The sequence below is a fragment of the Oryctolagus cuniculus genome, chromosome 3 (assembly GCF_964237555.1).
Source record: "Oryctolagus cuniculus chromosome 3, mOryCun1.1, whole genome shotgun sequence".
Classification (NCBI taxonomy): domain Eukaryota; kingdom Metazoa; phylum Chordata; class Mammalia; order Lagomorpha; family Leporidae; genus Oryctolagus; species Oryctolagus cuniculus.
Window position 1 is genome coordinate 44340630 of NC_091434.1, and position 26641 is coordinate 44367270.

Here is a 26641-nt window from a genome sequence, read left to right on the forward strand (position 1 = left end):
TTAGAGACTAAAAAGAACTTTGCGTTTTTATTTTTAAAAAATATTAGTTTTTTTTTTAACTTCATGGACAGGGAGCTGAGTACATAACAGAAGAAATTAATATAGTAGTTAGACTTCATTTGCACTTTTCTCATTTCCTTGTGGATAGTAGGATTCTTTTGGAAATTTATGCTACTAAAATTACTAATAAATTCATATGTATTAAAATAGCTTTTGGGAGAGCAATATTTATATGTATGTGCACACAGAATGTACACCTGCATATATATAAATACAAAATAAGCATAGATTTTTTTCTTTTAAAATATCTTTTCCATGAAAAGGATGATTACAATTTACCTAATTTATTAGTTTAATTTTAATTTTTGTAAATTTTTACAATTTACCTAATTTATCAATTTAATTTTATATTTTTCTTATCATGTACATCATGATGTTTTAAAGTATTTATACCATGTGTAATAAGTAAATCAAGGTAATTAATATATGAGTTGCTTCACATTCTTCATTTTTTCTAAATGGACTCTCAGCAACTTTCAAGAATATGAGTATCATATGTTGTAATTAACTGTGGTTCCCGTGTTGTACATGGATTTCTAGAACTTATTTCTCCTGTTTACCTGAAATGCCATACATAGATTTGTATTCATAGAAAGAGAATTATTATTCTTCTATAAACTACTTTATTCATTAAACAATAGACCTTCCATGTATTTCTACAAATAGGTAATGAGTGTTCTTACTGTTCCTCAAAATCAATAACCATTTTACTCCCTTATTTATTAAGCAATTTATCATTATAAATTTGCATTTATGTTCTAGAATCTCTCCTGAATGGTTTCTGTTCTGTTCTATTCTCTTTTCTGAAGGCAGCACAAGTATTTAACCTACTGCATCTATAAATTACTACATCTTTGGTGTTAACAGGAGTGGTCTCATAGTTTTCTTTTTCATGATTATCTTTCTTATTCTTGGATAGTTGCTATTTTGGTTTTAGAATTATATAGAGCTGGCATTGTGGTGCAGTAGGTCAAGCCACCACTTGCAACCTCTATCCCTTATGAGCACTGGTTCAAGTATCAGTTGCTCCACATCCAATCCAGCTCCCTTCTAATGTGCCTGGGAAAGCATCAGAGGATGGCCCAAGTAGTTTGGCCCCTACCACACATGTGGGAGAGCTGTATGAAGCTCCTGGCTCCTGGCTTCAACCTGGCACAGCCATAAAAGTTGCAGCCATTTGGAGAGTGAATCAGTGGATGGAAGATTTGTCTCCCACACCCCACACCCCTGATTACACTGTCTTTCTTTTTTTTGTTTCGTTTTTTTTGTTTTGTTTTGTGCTTACACAAATATGAATTTTATTTTTCTCACATAAAATTTTCCCACATAACAAGAATGGATTCTATAGAACTGTTCAAAAACAAGGTTGGAAACCCAAGTTCTTTTTATATTTTCTCTTTGCCATTCTAAGCCTCCCTACTTTTGGTCACAAAGTAGCAGTTATTATTATTATTTTTTTTGACAGGTAGAGTAGACAGTGAGAGAGAGACAGAGAGAAAGGTCTTCCTTTTGCCATTGGTTCACCCTCCAATGGCCACTGTGGCCAGCGTGCTGCCGCCGGCGCACCGCGCTGATCCGATGGCAGGAGCCAGGTACTTATCCTGGTCTCCCATGGGGTGCAGGGCCCAAGTACTTGGGCCATCCTCCACTGCACTCCCGGGCCACAGCAGAGAGCTGGCCTGGAAGAGGGGCAACCGGGACAGAATTTGGTGCCCCGACCGGGATAGAACCCCGTGTGCCGGCGCCGCAAGGTGGAGGATTAGCCTAGTGAGCCACGGCGCCAGCCAGTTATTTGTTTTTAATAGAAAACTTTTATTTAATAAATACAAATTTCAAAATACAACTTTTGGATTATAGTGGTTCTTCTCCCATAACTACCATCCCACCCACACACCATTCCATCTCCTAGTCCCTCTCCCATCCCATTCTTCATTAAGATTCATTTTTCATTATCTTTATACACAGAAGATCAACTCTATACCAAGTAAATATTTCAGCAGTTTGCACCCACACAGACACACAAAGTATAAAGAACTGTTTGAAGACAAGTTTTACCATTAATTCTCATAGTACAACTCATTAAGGACAGAGGTCCTACATGGGGAGCAAGTGCACAATGACTCCTGTTGTTGATTTAGCAATTGACAACCTTATTTATGACATCAGTAATCATAGCTCTTGTCATGAGATGCCAAGGCTATGGAAGCCTCTTAAGTCCACAAACTCTGACCTTATTTAGACAAGGCCATAATCGAACTGGAAGTTCTCCCTTCAGAGAAAGGTACCTCCTTCTTTGATGGCCCCTTCTTTCCACTAGGATCTCACTCACAGAGATCTTTCATTTAGTTCATTTTTAAGCCACAGTGTCTTGGCTTTCCATGCCTGAAATACCCTCATGGGCTTTTTAGCCAGATCCAAGATCCAAATGCCTGAAGGGCCAGAGTGCTGTTTAGGGCATTTGTCATTCTATGAGTCTGATGTGTTTCCTGTGGGAAATGTTCTTTTTTTAAACTTTTATTTAATATACATAAATTTCCAAAGTAGAGCTTATGGATTACAGTGGCTTTTTCCCCCTGATAACTCCCCTCCCACCTGCAACCCTCCCATCTCCCACTCCCTCTCCCATTCCATTCACATCGAGATTCATTTTCAATTCTCTTTATATACAGAAGATCAATTTAGTATATATTATGTAAAGATTTCAACAGTTTGCACCCACACAGAAATACAAAGTATAAAGTACTGTTTGAGTACTAGTTATAGCATTAATTCACATTGTACAACACATTAAGGACAGAGATCTCACATGAGAAGTAAGTACACAGTGATTCCTGTTGTTGACTTAACAAATTGACACTCTTGTTTATGGCGTCAGTAATCACCCTAGGCTCCTGTCATGAGTTGCCAAGGCTATGGAAGCCTTTTGAGTTCATCGGCTCTAATCTTATTTAGACAAGGTCATAGTCAAAATGAAAGTTCACTCCTCCCTTCAGAGAAAGGTACCTTCTTCTTTGATGGCCCATTCTTTCCACTGGGATCTCACTCACAGAGATCTTTCATTTAGATCTTTTTTTGTTTGTTTGTTTGCCAGAGTGTCTTGGCTTTCCATGCCTAAAATACTCTCATGGGCTCTTTGACAAAGGAGTTAAAATCTCAAATAAATGTATAAATCTTTTTTAAAAATTTTATTTGTTATTTAAGTTTCAAGTACTACATATTTAGGAACATAGTGATACTTCCCTCCATAGTGATACTTCTATCCTCCATCACCCCCATGCACCAAACTTTCTTCCTCCTAACTCTCCCATTCCAACTCTTAATTGTTACAAAGATCTACTTTCAGTTTATTTAATGATCATAAGTTAATCTGACAATAAGTAAGTTTAAAAAATAATATGAAGAAAAAATAAAACACTGTTACTCAAAAGAAGAGACAATGGCTGTAAAAAATCATCAAATCTCAAAATGTCCATTTCAGTATAACACATTAGATTTTAAATACTTTTATTATTTACGTCAGATCAAGTAAAACATATGGTATCTGTTTTTTTGGGGCTGGCTTATTTCACTAAGTATAATAGTTTCCAGTTGCTTTTATATTGTTGCAAAAAAAAAAGGATTTCTTTCTTTTTTTATAGTTGTGTAATACTCCATAGTGTGTGTGCGTGTGTGTATATACCATAGTTTCCTAATCCAGTCAACAGTTGATGGACATCTGGGTTGATTCCATATCTTAGCTATTGTGAATTGAGCCTCAATGAACATAGGGGTACATTGAACACTTTTATATGAGTATGTCTTTAGATTTGGGTAAATTCCCAGGAATGGGATGGTTGGATCATATGATAGGTCTATATTCAGATTTCTGAGATACCTCCATACTGTCTTCCATGGTGGCTACACCAGATTACATCCCCACCAGCAGTGGATTAGGGTACATTTTTCTCAACATCCTTGCCAGCTTTTATTGTTTTCTAATTTCTGTAAGAGAGCTATTCTACTGGATGAGGTGAAACCTCATTGTGTTTTTTTTAAGATTTATTTATTTATTTGAAAGTCAGAGTTAGAGAGAAGAAGAGACAGAGAGGGAGAAAAAGAGGTCTTCCATCCTTTGGTTCACTCCCCACTTGGCTGCAACGGCTGGAGCTGTGCTAATCTGAAGCCAGGAGCCAGGGACCTCTTTCGGGTTTCCCATGCACGTGCAGGGGCCCAAGGACTTGGGCCATCTTCTACTGCTATCCCAGACCATAGCAGAGAGTTGGTTCGGAAGTGGAGCAGCTGGGACTAGAACCGGGGCCCATATAGGATGCCAGTGTTTCAGGCCAGGGTGTTAACCTGCTGCAAAACAATGCTGGCCCCATGCATTTTTTATTTGATATATTTAATTCTTCATTTCCAATATAGCATTTCATTTGTGTTTCTCTTTAATATCTCAATTTCATGGGAAAAATTTTATTCATTTCATGTATGCATTTCCTTAATTTGTGGATTTGCTTCTGATGACTTCTAAGTAATTCTATGATCAGTTTTTTGAATTCTGTCTCTGGCATTTCTTCAGTCTCTTCATCCTCACAGTCTTGTATTGAGGTATTGTGTTCTTTGGGGGCATCTTGTTGTCTTCCTTATTCTTGTTTTTTGAATGCTGCATCTATTTTTAGGTATTTGTAGAGATACTTGTTGGGTTTTTTTCTTCCCTGTGATGGCTTTCATCTTTGAATGATGCCTCTGTGGCTTAGTGGAGTGTCTGCTCTTTCAGTGAATACCCTGAGGCATGTGTGCTGGGTGTGGCTACATAGCTCTGTTCAGTGCTCCAGAGTGAGGGGAGTATTCAAGGTGACAACCAAATTGAGTGTGGTAAATATTTTTTATTTTTTAATTAGAGGAGAGGTTTAATCAGCTTTGTTGGTATAGTCTCACACTCCCCTCCCCTTTTCAAAGGAGACCAATGCCTGGTTACTAGCTCCAATGTGTACAATATTTGTGCTGCCACGAGAACCACACAAAGGATTTGTGCAGTCCTTGGTCTGAGCATGGATCCTGCAGCAATGACCCTGAACAAGGATACAGGGAGCTCCGAATATGTGGAGCTGCACACAGTGACTACCCAAAGTCCCAGCCAGACTCTGCACTCTCACATGTAGCCATTGTTTTCACAGTCTCTGCATACAAGGCTCCCACAGTCACGAGCACCCAGCCCCCTGTCAATTCTCCCAGACTCAGGCATTTCGTGTCATCTGGTTGCTGGGCATGCAGCTGTTATATACGTCCAAAATGATGCCCTCCCCCTCTTAGCTAGTTACAGGGCACTGGTGCTGGGTGGTTGGGGAGAGAGAAACCTGCCCTCCTTTTTTTTTTTCCTCTCTAGTTTGGCAGGTATACTGTCTTCCACAGGGCTCTAAGCTGGACTCACACCAGCCTCTTCCTGCAGCCTTATTGCCAGTGTCTTGGGCTGCTGCAGTCTGGTCTCACCTCACTCTCCAATGCTGGATCTGAGGCTCTCAGCTGCTGGGGTCCTGAGTTGGGCACACTGCACCCTCCACATAGATCCAGTGTCTCTCTAATTTGCATGGAGTTTCCACAGCTATTTTCCCCTTAACTCTTCCCTGAGGTTGCACTCTCTCCATGTTGGAGATGCAGGCACCATTTTGGACATATGTAACAGCTATGCTAGCTCATGTCCACATGCCCAGCAACCAGCTAAGACCAAACACCTGAGTCTGGCTGGAGAATTGACAGAGGGCTGAGTGCTCATGACTGTAGAAGCCTTGTGTGGTGGGATTGTGAAAACACTGACTGTGTGTGAGGGCCCAGCATATGGCTAGGTCTTTGGGCCATCACTGAGGGTGGCTCAATATGCTCAGGGCTCTCTGATTCCTGGTGAATCATTGCTGCAGGGTCCGTGCTCAGACTGAAGACTCCACCTATTCTGCCATATTGGTTTCTCCTGTCTACTTTTTTTAATATTTTGTAATTTTTATCTTAGAGATATTTGACCTCCTTGTGCAGACTTATCCTGCAAGGCCTCACAGACAAGGAGAGCAGGTCAACAGTGTTCTTCCACAAGAAGCACCAGGGACAGGCTTCTGGATGTAACTAACTCAGGGGAACACTAACTCTATAGGACAGAAGTGACACTGGTGCCAATATGCCTCTCCAATCAGCTTGAAAGTCACATAGCTAGGGTAACTTTCCAGGTGGGCCTGGGCCACAACCAGGAGCAGTTTACCTGATTGGCAGAAGGCAAGAGTGGGGAGAAATGTGCCTGGGGCTCCCATCGCCTGCTAGCAGCTAAACTGTGGGGTCTCTCCCTGGGGTGGGGGGAGCATGGTGCTCCATGCCCCCTCAACCTCCTGCATGGGCAGGACAAGCATCCTCACAGAATCACCCACATTCTTGGTTAAATTTATTCCAAGGTATTTAATTTTGGAGCTCTTGTGAATGGGATTGATCTTTGAAGTTCTTTCTCAGCCATGGCATTGTCTGTGTTTACAAAGGCTATTGATTTTTTGTGTTGATTTTCTATCCCAGAGTTTTAACAAACTCTTGTATGAGTTCCAATAGTCTCTCAGTGGAGTCTTTTCGATTCACTGTATACAGAATCATGCCTTCTGCAAATATAGTTTGACATCCTCCTTTCTAATTTGTATCCCTTTTATTTCTTCTTCTTGCCTAATGGATCTGGCTAGATATTCCAGGACAATATTAAATAGCAGTGGTGAGAGTTGGCATCCATGTCTGGTTACCTTTATAGGGGTAATGCTTTCAGCATTTTCCCATACAACAGGATGCCTGTTATGGGTTTGTCATAAATTGCCTTCACTGTGTTGAAATGTTCCTTCTATATCCAATTTGCTTAAGGTTGAAGGATGTTGTATTTTATCAAGTGATTTCTCTGCATCTATTGAGATAACCAAATGGTTCTTGATCTTTATTTTGTAAATGTGATGTATCACATTGATTAATTTGTGAATGTTGAACCATCCCTGTATTCCAGAGATAAATCCCACTTGTTCCGTGTGAATGATCTTTTTGATGTGTTATCGGATTCAAATAGCTAATATTTTCTTGAGGATTTTTGCATCCTATGTTCATTAGGAATATTGGTTTATAGTTCTACTTTTCTTTGTATCTTTTTCTAGTTTAGGAATTAAGGTGATTCTAGCTTCATAGGAGTCTGGGAGGATTCCCTCCCTTTCAATTGTTTTTTAATAGCTTTAGAAGAATTGGAATTAGTTCTTCTTTAAATGTCTGGTAGAATTCATCAGTGAAGCTATCTGGTTCTGGCCTTTTCTTTGTTGAAAAAGTATTTATTCCTTATTCAATTTCTGTTTTGGTTATGGTTTTCTATGTCTTCATGACTCAATTTTGGTAGATTGTGTGTGTATAGGAATCTATCCATTTCTTCCAGGTTCCCCAGTTTGTTGGCATACCGCTCTTTATAGTAATTCTTGATGATCCTTTTATTTTCAGTAGTATCTATTGTTACATTTCCTTTTCATCTCTGAATTTATTGATTGGGATCTTCTCTCTGGTTTTTTTTTTTTTTTGGTTAGTTGGGCCAATGCTGTATCAATTTTTTTTTTTCAAAAAAAAACAGTTATTCATTTTGCTGATCTTTTGTATTTTTTTTGTTTCAATTTTGTTTATATCTTCTCTAATTTTAATTATTTCCCTTCTATTAATTCAGGGTTCAATTTGCGGTTGTATTTCTAGGTCCTGGAGATGTATTGATAGCTCATTTCTTTTGTACCTTTCCCAATTCTTTTTTTTTTTAATTTTTATTTTTTGACAGGCAGAGTGGACAGTGAGAGAGAGAGACAGAGAGAAAGGTCTTCCTTTGCCGTTGGTTCACCCTCCAATGGCTGCCGTGGCCGGCACGCTGCGGCCGGCGCACCGCGCTGATCCGATGGCAGGAGCCAGGAGCCAGGTGCTTTTCCTGGTCTCCCATGGGGTGCAGGGCCCAAGCACCTGAGCCATCCTCCACTGCACTCCCTGGCCACAGCAGAGAGCTGGCCTGGAAGAGGGGCAACCGGGACAGAATCTGGCGCCCCGACCGGGACTAGAACCCGGTGTGCCGGCGCCGCTAGGCGGAGGATTAGCCTAGTGAGCCGCGGCGCCGGCCCCCAATTCTTGATTTAGGACCAATTACTATAAACTTCCCTCTTAACACTGCTTTTGCTATATCCTATACGTTTTGATATGATGTATTGTCATCTTCATTCATTTCCAGAAATTTTTTATTTCTCTTTTGATTTCTTCTATGACTCATTATTCATTCAGGAACATGTTGTTCAGTCTCTATGTGTTTGCATATGACCTAGAGATTCTTGAGTTGTTGATTTCCACCTTCATTTCACAGTGGTCAGAGAAGATGCATGGTATGTTTTCAATTTTTTTTTAGTTTGCCTGTGGTCTATCCTAGAGAAAATTCCATGCATTGATAAGAAGAGTATTCTGCCACCGTAGTGAAAAGTTCTATAGATATCATTTAGGTCCATTTGGTGCATAATGTCAATTTGCTCTGGTTTTTGTTTTTTTGTTTTTTGTTAATTTTCTGTCTAGTTCATCTGTCCCTATGAAAGTGGGATATTGAGGTCCCGCATTACTATTGTTTTGGAGCCTGTGTCTCCCTTTAGATCCATTAACATTTCTTTTAAATAGCAAGGGCCCTGTAATTGGATCATATATGTTTATTATAATCACATCTTCTGGTTGATTTGGTCTCTTGATCATTACATAGTGCTCTTATTTGTCTCTTTTAACAATTTTTGTGTTAAAGTCTATTTGATCTGATATTAGGGTGGCAACAACTGCCCTTTTTTGCTTTTCACTAGCGAGGAATATCTTTCCATCTTTTCACATTCAATGCATGAATCTTTGTTGGTAAGATGTGTTTCTTGTAGGCAGAAAATAGGTGAGTCTTGTTTTTAATCCATTTGGCCATTCTGTGTCTTTTAACTGGAGAGTTGAGACCATTTACATTTAAGGTAACCTTTGATAATTGATGACTTAGCCCTTCTGTTTTTCCATAAATATTGTTTACTTTGAATTTATTTTGTACTTCACTGGGAGATTTTCTGCCTTTACATTCTTTCATAATGAGGGCTGTCTTTCTGTGTTTCTATATGTGGCACATTCTTAAGCATCATTTGTAAGGCTGGATGAGTGGTGAAAAATTTTTCAATTTCTGTTTGTTATGAAAGGTCTTTATTTCACTTTCATTCATAAATGAAAGTATTACAGGGTACAACATTCTGAGTTGACAGGTTTTTTTTTTCTCTTAAGACTTGGAGTGTGTCTCAGCATTCTCTTCTAGGCTGTAAGTTTTCTGATTAGAAGTCAGTTGTTGGAGCCGCGGGACTGAGCTGCGCAAGCTGCAGGGTCTGCGTGCAAGTGCTCAAAGTGGAGTGCAACAGCGGGGAGACTTGGGATGTCCAGGGCTCCGAGTCCACACATCGGCGCTGGAAGGGGAGCAGACCTGCGTGGAGAGCGTGGGAGCCCACAGTTCGGGACACCAGCGGCAGACTCAACACACCAGCGCTGGAACGCGAGGTGAGCCGAACCTCAATAACCCGAGACACCGGCAGGCAAGCGGAGAGAGGAGACTAGAGGGAACGACCCCCGGGGGGGGACTTCACCAAGCTAACTGGAAGAGAGAGAGAGGGGAAAAAAAAAAGGTGACTGGTATGGACACGGATTTCTCTCTCTCCGCTCACCTCTCAAGGGCGAGCAAGACAAAGAGCAGGCGCCATCTTGGACATACGTCATAAGCAGAGCGACCTCAGGTCTGCACCGGCCCTGAGCCTAGCAGAAAAACCTGACTCTGGGCGGGGCGAATTAACAGGAGATTAGAACCTTGTAAATTTGTGGTGCTACTGAACTGAGACTGTGAAAAAAGAGACGGTGGGGGAGAGAACTCACGGAATTCACGTGAGCACTCTCCAGAGACGCTACAATTCCGTAACTTTGGCAACCCAGTGGGAGACTGAAGGAGAATTTGAGCCCACTCCGAGGGCCGAACAGATTCCCTGTGTGGTCCTTGGGAAAGAGCTTCCGATCTCTGGCTCCTGTGGGTATATCATTTGCCTGCTAACTACCTCCAACTTCGTTCAGCTGTGCAGAATAACTTCCCTTTTGAATCAAAAAAAGAAAAAGAGAGAGAGAGAGAGGTTTACCACGCCCAACCTGGGAGTGTCACCTTTGGCACACCAAACAGAGCTCTCAGGCCACACCCATCTCAAGCCCTAAGGCTCCATAAAAAACAGATAGTCCACTTAATCTAGAGTCATAGTATAACAAGAAAAAGCACCACAGTGAAGAAACCAAATATCTCCAATATGCCAAATAACAAACGCAAAAACCAAGGTAATAAAAACAAGGAAGTCACCATGAAGCCCTCAAATGAAAAAGACACCCCAATTCAAGATTATGAGGATGATGACATAGAAGAAATGCAAGAAGCAGATCTCAAAAAATTGATAAGAACATTAAGAAGTTCTCAAAAACAAATTCTTGAACTACAGAAATCCTTAATGGACAAGATAGAAAATCTCTCTCGTGAAAATGAAATATTAAGGAGGAATCAAAATGAAACGAAACAACTAGTACAACAGGAAACTGGGATAGTGACTGAAGTGAAGAATTCAATAGATCAAATGAAAAACACAATAGAGAGCCTTACAAACAGAATGGGAGAAGCAGAAGAGAGAATATCAGACTTAGAAGACAGAGAACAGGAAAGGATACAGTCAGACCAAAGAAAAGACGAGGAAATTAGGAATCTAAAACATATTGTCGGGAATCTTCAGGATACTATTAAAAAACCCAACATTCGGGTTCTAGGAGTTCCTGAAGGCATGGAGAGGGAGAAAGGATTAGAAGGCCTTTTTAGTGAGATATTAGCAGAAAATTTCCCAGGTTTGGAGAAGGACAGAGAAATCCTAGTACAGGAAGCTCACAGAACCCCTAATAAACACGACCAAAAGAGATCCTCACCACGACACGTTGTAATTAAACTCTCCACAGTGAAACATAAAGAAAAGATCCTAAAATGTGCAAGAGAGAAACGTCAGATTACTCTCAGAGGATCTCCAATCAGACTCACAGCTGACTTCTCATCAGAAACTCTACAAGCTAGGAGGGAATGGCGAGATATAGCCCAGGTACTAAGAGAGAACAACTGTCAGCCCAGAATATTATATCCTGCAAAGCTATCATTTGTGAATGAAGGTGAAATAAAGACTTTTCATAACAAACAGAAATTGAAAGAATTTGTTGCCACTCGTCCGGCCCTGCAAAAGATGCTTAAAGATGTGTTACACACAGAAACACAGAAACATGGTCATCAATATGAAAGAAGGTAAAGGAAGGAAACCTCACAGCAAAAGATCACAGGGAATTCAAAGCATATATTAGAACTTATCTTTGGCAAATGGCAGGGCAAAGTTACCACTTATCATTAGTCACATTGAACGTAAATGGCCTGAACTGTCCAGTTAAAAGACACCGTTTGGCTGACTGGGTTAAGGAACAAAACCCATCTATTTGCTGCTTACAAGAAACACATCTTTCCAACAAAGATCCATACAGACTGAAAGTGAAAGGCTGGAAAAAGATATACCATGCCAACAGAAATGAAAAAAGAGCAGGCGTAGCCATCTTAATATCAGACACCATAAACTTTACTACAAAAACCGTTAAGAGAGACAAAGAGGGACACTACATAATGATTAAGGGATCAATTCAACAGGAAGATATAACAATTATCAATGTATATGCACCTAACTACAGGGCACCGGTTTATCTAAAAGATTTGTTAACGGACTTAAAGGGAGACTTAGACCCCAATACAATAGTACTGGGGGACTTCAATACTCCACTCTCAGAAATAGACAGATCAATAGGACAGAAGATCAACAAGGATACAGTAGATTTAAACGACACTATAGCCCAAATGGATCTAACAGATATATACAGAACTTTCAATCCTACAGCTAAAGATTTTACATTCTTCTCAGCAGTACATGGAACCTTCTCTAGGATTGACCACATACTAGGCCATAAAGCAAGTCTCAGCAAATTCAAAAGAATTAGAATCATACCATGCAGCTTCTCAGACCATAAAGGAATGAAGTTGGAAATGAACAACTCAGGAATCCCTAGAGCATATGCAAACACATGGAGATTGAACAACATGCTCCTGATTGAACAATGGGTCATAGAAGAAATCAAAAGAGAAATCAAAAACTTTCTGGAAGTAAATGAGGATAACAGCACAACATACCAAAACTTATGGGACGCAGCAAAAGCAGTGTTAAGAGGAAAGTTTATATCAATAGGTGCCTACATCAAGAAATTGGAAAGGCACCAAATAGATGAGCTTTCTATTCACCTCAAGGATCTAGAAAACCTACAGCAAACCAGACCCAAATCTAGTAGGAGAAGAGAAATAATTAAAATCAGAGAAGAAATCAACAGGATTGAATCAAGAAAAACATTACAAAAAATCAGCCAAACGAGGAGCTGGTTTTTTGAAAAAATAAACAAAATTGACACCCCATTGGCCCAACTAACTAAAAAAAGAAGAGAAAAGACCCAAATCAATAAAATCAGAGATGAAAAAGGAAATGTAACAACAGACACCACAGAAATAAAAAGAATCATCAGAAATTACTACAAGGACTTGTATGCCAGCAAACAGGGAAACCTATCAGAAATGGATAGATTCCTGGACACATGCAACCTACCTAAATTGAACCAGGAAGACATCGAAAACCTAAACAGACCCATAACTGAGACAGAAATTGAAACAGTAATAAAGGCCCTCCCAACAAAGAAAAGCCCAGGACCAGATGGATTCACTGCTGAATTCTACCAGACATTTAAAGAAGAACTAACTCCAATTCTTCTCAAACTATTCAGAACAATCGAAGAAGAGGGAATCCTCCCAAATTCTTTCTATGAAGCCAGCATCACCTTAATTCCTAAGCCAGAAAAAGATGCAGCACTGAAAGAGAATTACAGACCAATATCCCTGATGAACATAGATGCAAAAATCCTCAATAAAATTCTCGCCAATAGAATGCAACAACACATCAGAAAGATCATCCACCCAGACCAAGTGGGATTTATCCCTGGTATGCAGGGATGGTTTAATGTGCGCAAGACAATCAATGTGATACACCACATTAACAGACTGCAGAAGAAAAACCATATGATTATCTCAATAGATGCAGAGAAAGCATTTGATAAAATACAACACCCGTTCATGATGAAAACTCTAAGCAAACTGGGTTTGGAAGGAACATTCCTCAATACAATCAAAGCAATCTATGAAAAACCCACAGCCAACATCCTATTGAATGGGGAAAAGTTGGAAGCATTTCCACTGAGATCTGGGACCAGACAGGGATGTCCACTCTCACCACTGCTATTCAATATAGTTCTGGAGGTTCTAGCCAGAGCTATTAGGCAAGAAAAAGAAATTAAAGGGATACAAATTGGGAAGGAAGAACTCAAACTATCCCTCTTTGCAGATGACATGATTCTGTATTTAGGGGACCCAAAGAACTCTACTAAGAGACTATTGGAACTCATAGAAGAGTTTGGCAAAGTAGCAGGGTATAAAATCAATGCACAAAAATCAACAGCCTTTGTATACACAGACAATGCCATGGCTGAGGAAGAACTTGTAAGATCAATCCCATTCACAATAGCTACAAAAACAATCAAATACCTTGGAATAAACTTAACCAAGGACGTTAAAGATCTCTACGATGAAAATTACAAAACCTTAAAGAAAGAAATAGAAGAGGATACCAAAAAATGGAAAAATCTTCCATGCTCATGGATTGGAAGAATCAATATCATCAAAATGTCCATTCTCCCAAAAGTAATTTATAAATTCAATGCAATACCAATCAAGATACCGAAGACCTTCTTCTCAGATCTGGAAAAATTGGTGCTGAAATTTATATGGAGGCACAAGAGACCTCGAATAGCTAAAGCAATCTTGTACAACAAAAACAAAGCCGGAGGCATCACAATACCAGATTTCAGGACATACTACAGGGCAGTTGTAATCAAAACAGCATGGTACTGGTACAGAAACAGATGGATAGACCAATGGAACAGAATTGAAATACCAGAAATCAACCCAAACATATACAGCCAACTTATATTTGATCAAAGATCTAAAACTAATTCCTGGAGCAAGGACAGTCTATTCAATAAATGGTGCTGGGAAAATTGGATTTCCACATGCAGAATCATGAAGCAAGACCCCTACCGTACACCTTACACAAAAATCCACTCAACATGGATTAAAGACCTAAATCTACGACCTGACACCATCAAGTTACTAGAGAACATTGGAGAAACCCTTCAAGATATTGGCACAGGCAAAGAATTTCTGGAAAAGACCCGGGAGGCACAGGCAGTCAAAGCCAAAATTAACTATTGGGATTGCATCAAATTGAGAAGTTTCTGTACTGCAAAAGAAACAGTCAGGAGAGTGAAGAGACAACCGACAGAATGGGAAAAAATATTTGCAAACTATGCAACAGATAAAGGGTTAATAACCAGAATCTACAAAGAGATCAAGAAACTCCACAAAAACAAAACCAACAACCCAATTAGGAGATGGGCCAAGGACCTCAATAGACATTTTTCAAAAGAGGAAATCCAAATGGCCAACAGGCACATGAAAAAATGTTCAAGGTCATTAGCAATCAGGGAAATGCAAATCAAAACCACATTGAGGTTCCACCTCACCCCGGTTAGAATGGCTCACATTCAGAAATCCACCAACAACAGATGCTGGCGAGGATGTGGGGAAAAAGGGACACTAACCCACTGTTGGTGGGAATGCAAGCTGGTCAAGCCACTATGGAAGTCAGTCTGGAGATCCCTCAGGAACCTGAAGATAACCCTACCGTTCGACCCAGCCATCCCACTCCTTGGAATTTACCCAAAGGAATTTAAATTGGCAAACAAAAAAGCAGTCTGCAGCCTAATGTTTATTGCAGCACAATTCACAATAGCTAAGACCTGGAACCAACCTAAATGCCCAACAACGGTAGACTGGATAAAGAAATTATGGGATATGTACTCTTTAGAATACTATACCGCAGTAAGAAACAACGAAATCCAGTCATTTGCAACAAAATGGAGGAATCTGGAACACATCATGTTGAGTGAAATAAGCCAGTCCCAAAGGGACAAATACCATATGTTCTCCCTGATTGGTGACAACTGACTGAACACCAAAAAGGAAACCTGTTGAAGTGGAATGGACACTATGGGAAATGGTGACTTGATCAGCATAGCCCTGACTGTTAATGAACAACTTAATACATTATCCCTCTTAGTAGTTTTTTTGTCTGTTCTACTTAATATGACTGGTTTAATTCTGTAATTAATACACAGTTATTCTTAAGTGTTGAAATTTAACTGAAATGTGATCCCTGTTAAACATAAGAGTGGGAATAAGAGAGGGAAGAGATGTATAATTTGGGACATGCTCAAGCTGACTTGCCCCAAATGGTAGAGTTAGAAACATACCAGGGTACTCCAATTTAATCCCATCAAGGTGGCATGTACCAATGCCATCTCACTAGTCCAAGTGATCAATTTCAGTTCACAATTGATCATAATGAAAGGACTAAGAGTCAAAGGGAGCACATAAGCAAGTCTAGTACCTGCTAACACTAACCGATAGAATAAATAAAGGGGAGAGTGATCCAACATGGGAAGTGAGATACTCAGCAGACTCATAGAATGGTGGATGTCCTAAACAGCACTCTGGCCTCAGAATCAGCCCTAAAGGCATTCGGATCTGGCTGAAAAGCCCATGAGAGTATTTCAGGCATGGAAAGCCAAGACACTCTGGCAAAAGATCTCTGTGAGTGAGATCTCAGTGGAAAGAACAGGTCTTCAAAGAAGGAGGTACCTTTCTCTGAAGGGAGGAGAGAACCTCCACTTTGACTATGACCTTGTCTAAACAAGATAAGAATCGGAGAACTCAGAGGGCTTCCATAGCCTTGGAAACTCATGACTGGAGCATAGGGAGATTACTGATGCCATAGACAGGAGTGTCAATTGGTAAAGTCAACAACAGGAGTCACTGTGCACTTACTCCTCATGTAGGATCTCTGTCCTTAATGTGCTGTGCATTGAAATTTAATGCTATAACGAGTACTCAAACAGTATATTTCACTTTGTGTTTCTATGGGGGGTGCAAACTGTTGAAATCTTTACTTAATGCATACTAAACTGATCCTCTGTAAAAAAAAAAAAAAAAAAAGAAAAGAAACTATCAACTCCCAACTTGACTCTCACTGGGATTAAACATGACAATAGGTCTGATCTGATTTCATCATCATTAAAAAAAAATCATCTATTATTTTTCACTTTATGTTTCTGTGTGGTAGCAAACTGTTGAAATCCTTACTTAATGTATACTAAGCTGATCTTCTGTATATTAAGATAATCGAAAATGAATCTTGATGTGAATGGAAGGGGAGAGGGAGTGGGAAAGGGGAGGGTTGTGGGTGGGAGGGACGGTATGGGGGGGAAGCCATTGTAATCCATTATTCGTACTTTGGAAACTTATATTCATTAAATAAATAAAAAAAAAAAAAGAAGTCAGTTGTTAGAGAGTGTCAATTTGTTAAGTCAACAACAGGAGTCACTGTGCACTTACTCCTCATGTAGGATCTCTGTCCTTAATGTGCTGTACAGTGTGATTTAATGCTATAACTAGTACTCAAACAGTATTTTTCACTTTATGTTTCTATGTGGGTGCAAACTGTTGAAATCTTTACTTAATATATGCTAAACTGATCTTCTGTGTGTATATATATATATATATATATATATATATATATACAGTCTTATATATATATAAGACTTCCTTTTTGACCAATGGATTATTTTGTGCTTTAGTTTTCAATTATTTGAAGACTTTAATGTTATCTTTCTATTATTGATTTCTGGTTTGGTTGCATTGTTGTTGGAAAGCATATTTTGCATGGTTTAAAATATTTTAAATTTATCAGGTTATGTCATAGGCCTAAATATGCTCTATTTTGCTGTATGTCCTCTGGGCAATTGGAAAAGATGCATATTCTGTGGTTGGGCAGAGTGTTATATAAATATAAATTACAGTCTGTTGGTTGATAATGTTGAGCTCTTCTGTGTTCTTGCTAAGTTTCTGCACAGTTTTCTATCAGTTGGTTGTCAGAGATGGGTGTTGAAGTGTCCAGTTATAGCTGTGGAATTGTCTATTTCTCATTAAATCTATCAGTTCTTGTGTTTTGCAGCTCTCCAGTTTGGTGCATATGTATTTAAGTTTCCGGTATCTTCTTCACAGATTGATACTTCTGTCATTATTTAATGTCTCTGATAATTTTCTTTGTCCTGTGGTATACTTTGTCTGAAATATATTAACATTCTGCTACAAAAAAAAGAAGTCAGTTGTTAGTCTAATTGGAGATCCTCTGAAAGTAATGTGGCATTTCTCTCACGCACATTTTAGAATATTTATGTTTTACTGTGGAGAGTTTGACTACAATGTGCCATTGTGAAAATCTTCTGGACATGTCTATTAAAATTTCTATGTGCTTTCTGTACTTGGATGTTCCTTTCTTTCTCTAAACTGGGGGACTTCTCCATAATTTTTTTACTAAATAGACCTTCTAGTCCATTCTCTCCATTCATACCTTCAGGAATTCCTAAGACCCATATGTTGGGTTATTTAATAATCCATTATATCTCCAACACTGTTTTTAACTTTTCTAATTTCTTCTTGTATTTTTTTTTATCTGATAGAAAGATTTCCAAAGGTTTGTATTCTAGTTTAGATATTCTTTCTTCTGCTTCACCAAATATGTTGTTAAGTGTGTCCACCAAATTTTTTTGATCTATTGAATTCTTCGGTTCTAATATTTCATTTTGATTTCTCTTTAAGTCTCAATTCTTGTGGAAAATTTTCATTCATGTTATGTATAGTTTTTTTTAGTTTGTGGATTAGCTTCTGATTACTTTCAAGTAATCCTTTGATTAATCTTTTGAATTCTGTTTTTGGCGTTTCATCATCTCTTCATCTTCACATTCTAATATTGAAATTCCTTGTCGGCCGGCTCCTTGGCGCAACAGGCTAATCCTCCGCCTTGCAGCGCCAGCACACTGGGTTCTAGTCCCGGTCGGGGCGCCGGATTCTGCCCTGGTTGCCCCTCTTCCAGGCCAGCTCTCTGCTATGGCCCGGGAGTGCAGTGGAGGATGGCCCAAGTTCTTGGGCCCTACACCCGCATAGGAGACCAGGATAAGCACCTGGCTCCTGGCTTTGGATCAGCGTGGTGCGCCGGCTGTGGCGGCCATTGGAGGGTGAACCAACAGCAAAAAGGAAGACCTTTCTCTCTGTCTCTCTCTCTCTCTCTCTCTCACTGTCCACTCTGCCTGTCAAAAAAAAAAAAAAAAGAAAAGAAAAGAAAAATTCCTTCTCATAGTGTCTTCTTTATTCATGTTTCTTGAGTTTCTGCATTTATTTTTGGGCATTTATGGAGTTACTTATTGTTTTTTTTTTCCCTCTGATTGCTTTTATCTTTGAACTATGCCTCTGTGGTTTAGTGGAATGTCTGCACTTTCAGTGAATACTCAGAAGTGTGTGCTAGGTGTGGCTCTGGACAGTGCTCCAGGGTGGGGTAAGTATCCACAATAACACCCAATTTGGGCATGGTAGTTCTCCTCTTGTTAACAGAAGTGGGGAATGGTCACCTCTGTTGGTGTGATCACCTCCTCCACTCCCCTCCTCCATGGTGAACAATGCCTGGGTACTAGCCCCCATTGGGTACAACACTCATTTGTGCTGCCATATGAACTGCATGAATGATCTGCACAGTCCTTAGCCTGAGGACAGTTCCCACTACCATGACCTTCCCTAGGCAACTCACGAGCTCCCAGCATGTGGAGCCCAACCCAGGGATTGGCCAGAGACCCCACTATATCCTGTACCCTCTTTTGTAGCTACCATGTCCCACAGTCTCAGCACATAAGGCTCCCACAGCTGCTCGGTGCAGAGGTTCTACTTTGCCCTGCCAACCTGTCCAGCCAACAGAGAGGCAGATATTCCCTGAGCCAGCTCTGCCTAGGCATCTTGAGCCCTGGAGCCTGTGGTATGTTGGGAGCTGGGGGTGCCGCACAGACCTATGTGGATGCCCAGCCACCTGTCAATCCCCCCAGCCAGGCTCAAAGTCATGGGGTACTGCAGATTTTTTTCTCCACTAGAATCCCTGGATCACATGTGTATATAAGAACCACTGGCCGTATGTTGCCCTCTCCCCACCACTGCTGCCAGTACTGCCAAGAAGATGGCTTCCTGTCTCAGCCATTTGCTATGCACATGCACAATGTTTTTGCAGCTGCTTCCTAATCCCATAGTGGTGCCCCCCTCAACCAGGCAGCATACATCATTGTGGCAAGGATAGGGTGAGATAGACATGCTTGTTTTACTTCCAGTGGATCCATGGGTAACCGTTAGTAACCACTCACTCCTAGGGCTTTAGTCCAGACTCATGCCAAGCTCTCCCTTGATTTATATAACTATGGTTTGCTGTAGTCTGGTCTCACCTCTGTCTCCAAGCTGTCGCCTGCTCCAGCTCTCAGCTGCTGCAGCAGTATGTTGTGTCTGTTCATGCTGTGCGTCTGCACCTTCCAGGCAGGTCCAAGGTGTTCCTCTTCCTGTTGTAGAATTTCCAGTATGGATTTCTCTCTAAATCTCCTCTGAGAATGCACTTCCTACACTTAAAAAAAAAAAAAAAAAAACTATCCCCAGCCTAGTGCAGTACATTGTTCCCTAATCTATCATCTTGGAATCCCTAAATGAATAAACCGTTAAAAAAAAAAAAGAATATCAAACTTAGTTTTTGAAAATTTCATTGAAATTTAGACTAAAATTGCATAGATTTTATAGACTGATTAAAGAATGTATATCTTTGCAATATTATGTCTTACGTTTTTCTATATTCAGATTTTTAAAATGTTCTTCAATAGAATATTATAGTTTTCTTCAAATATATTTAACACATTTCTTGTTAACTTTGCCTATCATTGTTTTTTTAGTTTTTGATACTGTTAAGAATGATTGATGTTTTCCAATGTGGTTTCTCAAACTGAATAGTACTAATATTTAGGAAAACTATTAATTTTTTTACATCTATTTTGTATCTGTTATTCTGGACTCTTCCTACTTCTCTTGAATCTATACCATGTGATTGGTTGAATGTTTGTTCTGTGCAGTTTTGTTAACCTTGTAGCATATATGCATTTAAAAAAAAAACTATCTTGTTGACTAGGTCTCACATGACCCAGTGGTGTCTTGTGTGAATTGGAAAGGTCCCATCTCCTGATCTTCTGCTCTGTTTCAACTCTGCTGGCTGCCACATAGGCTCCCTCTTGTCATTAGGCTCATACAATGCCCCCTTCCCTCTCCTTCCATCCATCCCACATGGCTTCTTTTCCTCCACGTAATGTTCCTGCTCCCAGCTTGTGGGCAACTACCCTGTACCTCCAACTGCTTCAGGTCCTTATTATACTTCCAAAGCAATGTGCCTTTCCTTTGCATCACCTGTCTCTCTGAGACTTTCAGTTTTACATTTTTTCTAGTGGTTATTTAATTAGTAGCTGCTTCCCTGATGAAACTAAAAACTGCATGAGGGCAAGACCCATATCTGTTTTTATCTTTCTTTTCATGCTGAATTAATAGCACCTGGCAGTGTCAGACATACAACAGGTGCACAAAAAGTTACTCTAAAATAATAGATGATATCACTCAGACAGTGTATACTTCATATCTCCCAGGAGCCCACAGTGCTGGTTTTCCAAAGATTTTTTTATGTGTTTTAAGCATTTTCTACCTTTCTTCTGCCTTTTAGTGAACTGCTTGGGAGAGATGACAAGTAAACTGCTGCAGTCTCTTCTCTTAACCAAAATACATATCTATATTATGTATTTTCAAAGGTTATTTTTAAAACATAGGCTGCACATCAAAATGACATTTTGTAATTTTTGTTTTCCACCAGGCGTACATTCAGAAAGTGGAGGGAGTTGATATGCTTGAGCTGGAACAGAGATTAGTGGACTCCAAAAACTGCCTTGCCTTCCTCATTGAGCATGCTAACTTTTCTCCGACAGATATTAGGCTAAATAATAATGTTTTCCAGTGGTATGGAAGAATGGGAGAAATCTTTGATGAGCACAGGAAAATCGTTAAAGAAAAAACAGAACAATATCAAGAAGGTCTTAAGGTTAGTGTTATAGATATTTTAAATGATTTTTCACTTTCTGGAAATCTTTAAATTTTAACTTTTTTTTAACATTGTCAATGCCTTTATTTCATGGGATGTTTATGTTAGGTTTCTCATATTAAAATTTAGTAGAACATAGTACACTTATTGGATCTTTTATAATGCTTACTGGATGATTAATGAGTAATATATTGATTGATATAGGATCATTTCTTGATTGTCCAAGGAAATAGGAAGAAACTATTGGAATGTATTGCCCACTAGTGACCATTAGTAAAAATGGTATATATCTTCCCAGTTTACAATACTACTTACATTTTTTCTTTAACTGCATATCACAGCTCCCTTTGTGAAATGTTCCTTCCTATCTCAAAATTGCTCAGAATCTCCTAAACCCTGTGGCCAGGATCATTGCTCTAACATTCAAGTACTCTAACATTTTTTATTGTTATTCATATAAGATGTTTTGTGACTTGCCCCTGTCTACCTGTTTAGCCTCATCTCCAACCCTTGCTCATGACTTTTTAAATAATGAACAACTTCTAGGTCTCTGCTCTCCTACATCTCTCACCTTTTGCACATTCTCTCCATCTACTCCAAAGCATACCTTGACCACACAGGGCTTGCCTGTCTGCGCTTAATGTGTCTCTTGAGGAGCCCTCTCAGTCAGACATCAGTGCTGCTTTAACATTTTTCAAACCAGGCTAGTGATCTGATCCTTATGCCATTATTGTCAGGTTTATCTCCCTATTAAATGGTCATTTCCTTGTTTATTTTTGTCTTTTGTTCATTTATATCCCTGTAGCTCACACAGCAGCTAAGATACAGAAATCCCATGAACACTTCATTGCTGCTGTCTGAATAAGTAGCTTAGTATTTTCAGTCTCATTTCATAGAAGAAAAAAACCAAGATTCTCAAAGATTGAGAAACTTGTTTCAGGTCAGAAAGTCAAAATGATTTTTGACATAAAGCCCAGTTCTCCTATTGCACTACAACAAATACTGTTAATTGACAGTATAAGATATTTGGAGAATAATTCATAGACTTGAAAAACAAACCTTTGAATTTAAACTATAGTCTACATTTCCTTTTTTCATTAGGCCATTTCAGAATCCTTAACAACCTGTGGAAAACATAATAAAAAGTAAATATTAGGTGCTTAAGTTATAATATAATAGAAAAATTGCTAGGTCATTACAGTTATATACCCTTTCTTGAAAAGTATGCTATTCCATAAACTACACATTTTATTTTAATTTATTTTATCTTATTTGAAAATCAGCATTACACAGAGAAAGGAGAGGCAAAGAAAGAAAGAGAGAGAGAGAGAGAGAGAGAGAGGTCTTACATCCGATGGTTCATCTCCAGATGGCCGCAACGGCCAGAGCTGTGCTGATCCGAAGCCAAGAGCCAGGAGCCGCCTCCCAGCAGGGGCCCAAGGACTTGGGCCATCTTCCACTGCTTTCCCGGGCCATAGCAGAGAGCTGGACAGGAAGTGGAGCAGCCAGGTCTTGAACCGGCACCTATATGGGATGCCGGCGCTTTAGACCAGGGCATTAACCCCCTGCTTCACAGAGCCTAAACTATGCATTTTTGATAAATTGTCTCTCTCATTCTCCTTTTCCCACTGAGCCAAAGCAATAAATTTGCCAGGAATCTAGATAAAAAGGGACAGAAATCAACCTAGATAATCTGTAAAATTGAAAAATCTATTTTTGAATAACCTAGATTTGACTTTTGAATATGTTATTAAGAGCTATTTTTGGAGCCATTTAATTTGGAATACCTTGCCAGTGAAAATAAACCATTCTTATTAACATACTCACATCTGCTTTATATTGGAACACTATAGTTTTCAAGCTTTTAAATCTGGATTTATTTGCCTTACACATTTATTGTGAAGTGAACTCATGGGGCAAGAGAAATTACCCTGAGGTATCTTCTTCTAGAATTGCTAATTGAAGTGATTTCTGATTATCAAAACACAAGGGAAATGCAGATTTTTTCCAGCTGCTTGTAATAATGCCACAGATATCTCTACATCCTTAAAAAATCTTAGTTTTCATTTAGCCCAATTTTTTATTATTATGGGATTTTTCAAATGTTTACAAATCATTTGTTAACATAAGTTCTTGAACATATTAAAGAATACTACCATTTAATGTGTTTTAATTTATCCTGTTAGAGCTTCTGACATAAATAAACACTGGATAAACTTTTCCTAATCTGTGAATTAGAGGAATTTTAACCCATTATTTTTAAATTTAAAAAGTTTGGCATATTTGAGATCTCCATCCTCTTCCCGGTCATGTCTTTCTTTATATTTTGCCAATGACAAAATATAGTAATAATAATTTTGATAATTTCTACAAACATTTAAAATTTCTTTTGATGCCGATGAATGGTAACAATGAATGTTATTTTTATTAGTTACGATGCGAACGATTTGTGGAGGAACTGGAGAGTTATGCTAAGCAAGCAGAAGAATTTTATTCATTTGGAGACCTTCAGGATGTACAGCGGTACCTGAAAAAGGCTCAGACACTGAATGCAAAGTTGGATTTAGCTGCAGACAAGGTATAATTTAGAAATTCATAAAGAGATTAATTTATTCAATTGCAAAATAATTGAATTTGTGTTTAATATTCATCTTTAAGAAATATAAAGGGATGATCATTGTGACTCAGCAGGTTTAAGCTACTCTTAGCACACCCTGATCTCATTGGAATACCTGGAATCAATTTCTGCCTTCACTTATGATCCAGTTTCCTGCTAATGTGCACACTGGGAGACAACTGATGATGACTCAAGGGCTTGTGTGAGATTTCCAGATGTCATTTCTGACTCTGAGCGTCAGTCTGGCTCTGTCCTGGCTGTTGAAGAATTTAGGGCATGAGCCATCAGATGGAAGATGTCATTTTGTCTTTCTAACTCTCTTGTCATTCTGCCTTTCAAATAAATAAAAATAATAAACTTAAAAAATAGCCAACTAAAACAGTTTATATTTACTTAGAATATAATAGAAGTAACTCAAATTGATTTTACAGACATGCTTCAAGGAATAATATTGCTGGTTTCTTTTTTTTTTAACTTTTATTTAATGAATATAAATTTCCAAAGTACAGCTTATGGATTACAATGGCTTCCTCCCCTATAACTTCCCTCCCACCCGCAGCCCTCCCCTTTCCCTCTCCCTCTCCCCTTCCATTCACATCAAGATTCATTTTCAATTCTCTTTATATACAGAAGATCAGTTTAGCATATATTAAGTAAAGATTTCAACAGTTTGCTCCCACACAGAAACACAAAGTGAAAAATACTGTTTGAGTACTAATTATAGCATTAAATCATACTGCACAGCACATTAAGGACAGAGATCCTACATGAGGAGTAAGTGCACAGTGACTCCTGTTGTTGACTTAACAAATTGACACTCTTGTTTATGGCATCAGTAATCGCCCTAGGCTCTTTAGAAAGCATTATGCTGAGTGAAATAAGCCAGTCCCAAAGGGACAAATACCATATGTTCTCCCTGATCGGTGACAACTAACTGAGCACCAAAAAGGAAACCTGTTAAAGTGAAATGAACACTATGAGAAATGGTGACTTGGTCAGCCCTTGCCCTGACTGTTGATGAACAACTTAATACGTTATCCCTCTTAGTATTTTTTGTTTGTTTGTTCTACTTAATATTGCTGGTTTCTATTTGTAGTATCACTGTAATCTACCAATAGAAAACAGTGACCTTCATCTTTTATTTTAAAAATACAATTGTGGATTGGTCTGCTTAATTTTTACTTGGTGTCCTTTAATCAGTTACATCATAGTTCTATGATAGTTGAGAATCCATAGTTTTGAACAGAAGCAGGCAAATATCACCTAATTAGTATCCAGTTTTTCTAATTTATAGAGACCAACTTAGATTTGGCAGCTGTGCTTTAAAACTAAACTCATAATTTTCTCCCACCAAACTACGTTGTTCCCAATGCTGCTGTTTCAGAAATTGGTTTTCTTATTACAAGAAGCTAGAGGAGGGAAAGCCATACATCTTATCAGATAAGAGGTTTGAAAATTTTGATTGTTTATAAAAAGGAGAGATATGAAAACATTAATATTATAATAGCCTCCCATTTTTTCAAGTTAAAAGATTTTAATATTTTATCCATCTAGGTAATTAAATAGTTTATAATAATCCCAAGTTTGTCAATCTAAATTGGGAAAGAAAAGCTAGTTTTTTTTTTTTTTTTTCAAACCAAAGGCACAGAAATTTTAAATAAACTGCTAATTGGTGTATCTAACTCACACTTTCCCATACCATAGATTTCTCCTCTGAGCTACTCACATCATAAAGGGAAATGAACTTTCCTTGCCTCTTCTTATCCTTCTTATCTTCAAGACTTAGCTTCAGCCGCATCTTCCCTGCAGAAGCACCTGTGACTATGCTTTCCTTGTACCACAGAGCATTAACATTTTTGACGTATACTGTTCATATTATAGGAAACAGGTACTGCTGTGTTCTCTTGCCGTATGGATTTATCAAATAAGTGCTGTTTATATTTCCACCTATGTATTGTTTGTCTCCAGAGCTGGATTACTAACTCACTGGAGTTGATACTTTGCAATATAATTTTTTTTCAATTTTCACCCATATTTAATAGAATGCATGTTTATTGAAAGTACTCACATTCTTGTTAATGAATAAAGCTGTGTCCTCAGTATGTCTGGGAGGGCAACAAATTTTTATTTATGCAAATTTATTTGACTTTTAACTAACTTAATCAAGCATGTCTCTCTGAAAATTATAATCAGAAAGAAATAGGGAGATACTCTTCAAGTTTAAGGAAAGAAAAGAAAAACCTATCACCTGGGACAACAGATGTTATACTAAGTGAAATAAGCCAGATATATAAGGATAAATATAGTATGATAATACTTACATATAGAAAAAAATTTTTAAAGATTTTTATTTGTTTATTTGAAAGGCAGAACCACAGACACACATACACAATCAGAGAGAGATAAAGAAAGAGACAGACATCTGCCATTCTGTCTCTAAACAGCACTCTGGCCTCAGAATCAGCCCTTAAGGCATGCGAATCCAGCTGAAAAGCCCGTGAGAGTATTTCAGGCATGGAAAGCCAAGACATTCTGGGGGAAAAAAAAAAAAAAAAAAAAAAAACCTAAATGAAAGATCTCCGCAAGTGAGATCCCAGTGGAAAGAACGGGTCATCAAAGAAGGAGGTACCTTTCTCTGAAGGGAAGAGAGAACTTCCACTTG

General features: G+C 38.7%; 1 protein-coding gene across 1 annotated transcript in view; it reads left to right on the forward strand.

Moving 5' to 3' along the window:
- The window catches only part of DNAH7 (dynein axonemal heavy chain 7), a gene marked incomplete in the record, with an annotated part of 367056 nt that overhangs the window by 98052 nt on the left and 242363 nt on the right, over positions 1–26641 (forward strand). Inside the window, 2 exon segments of the mRNA XM_070070446.1 lie at positions 21138–21362; positions 23794–23940. Of these exon segments, the coding sequence (XP_069926547.1) occupies positions 21138–21362; positions 23794–23940 (372 nt within the window).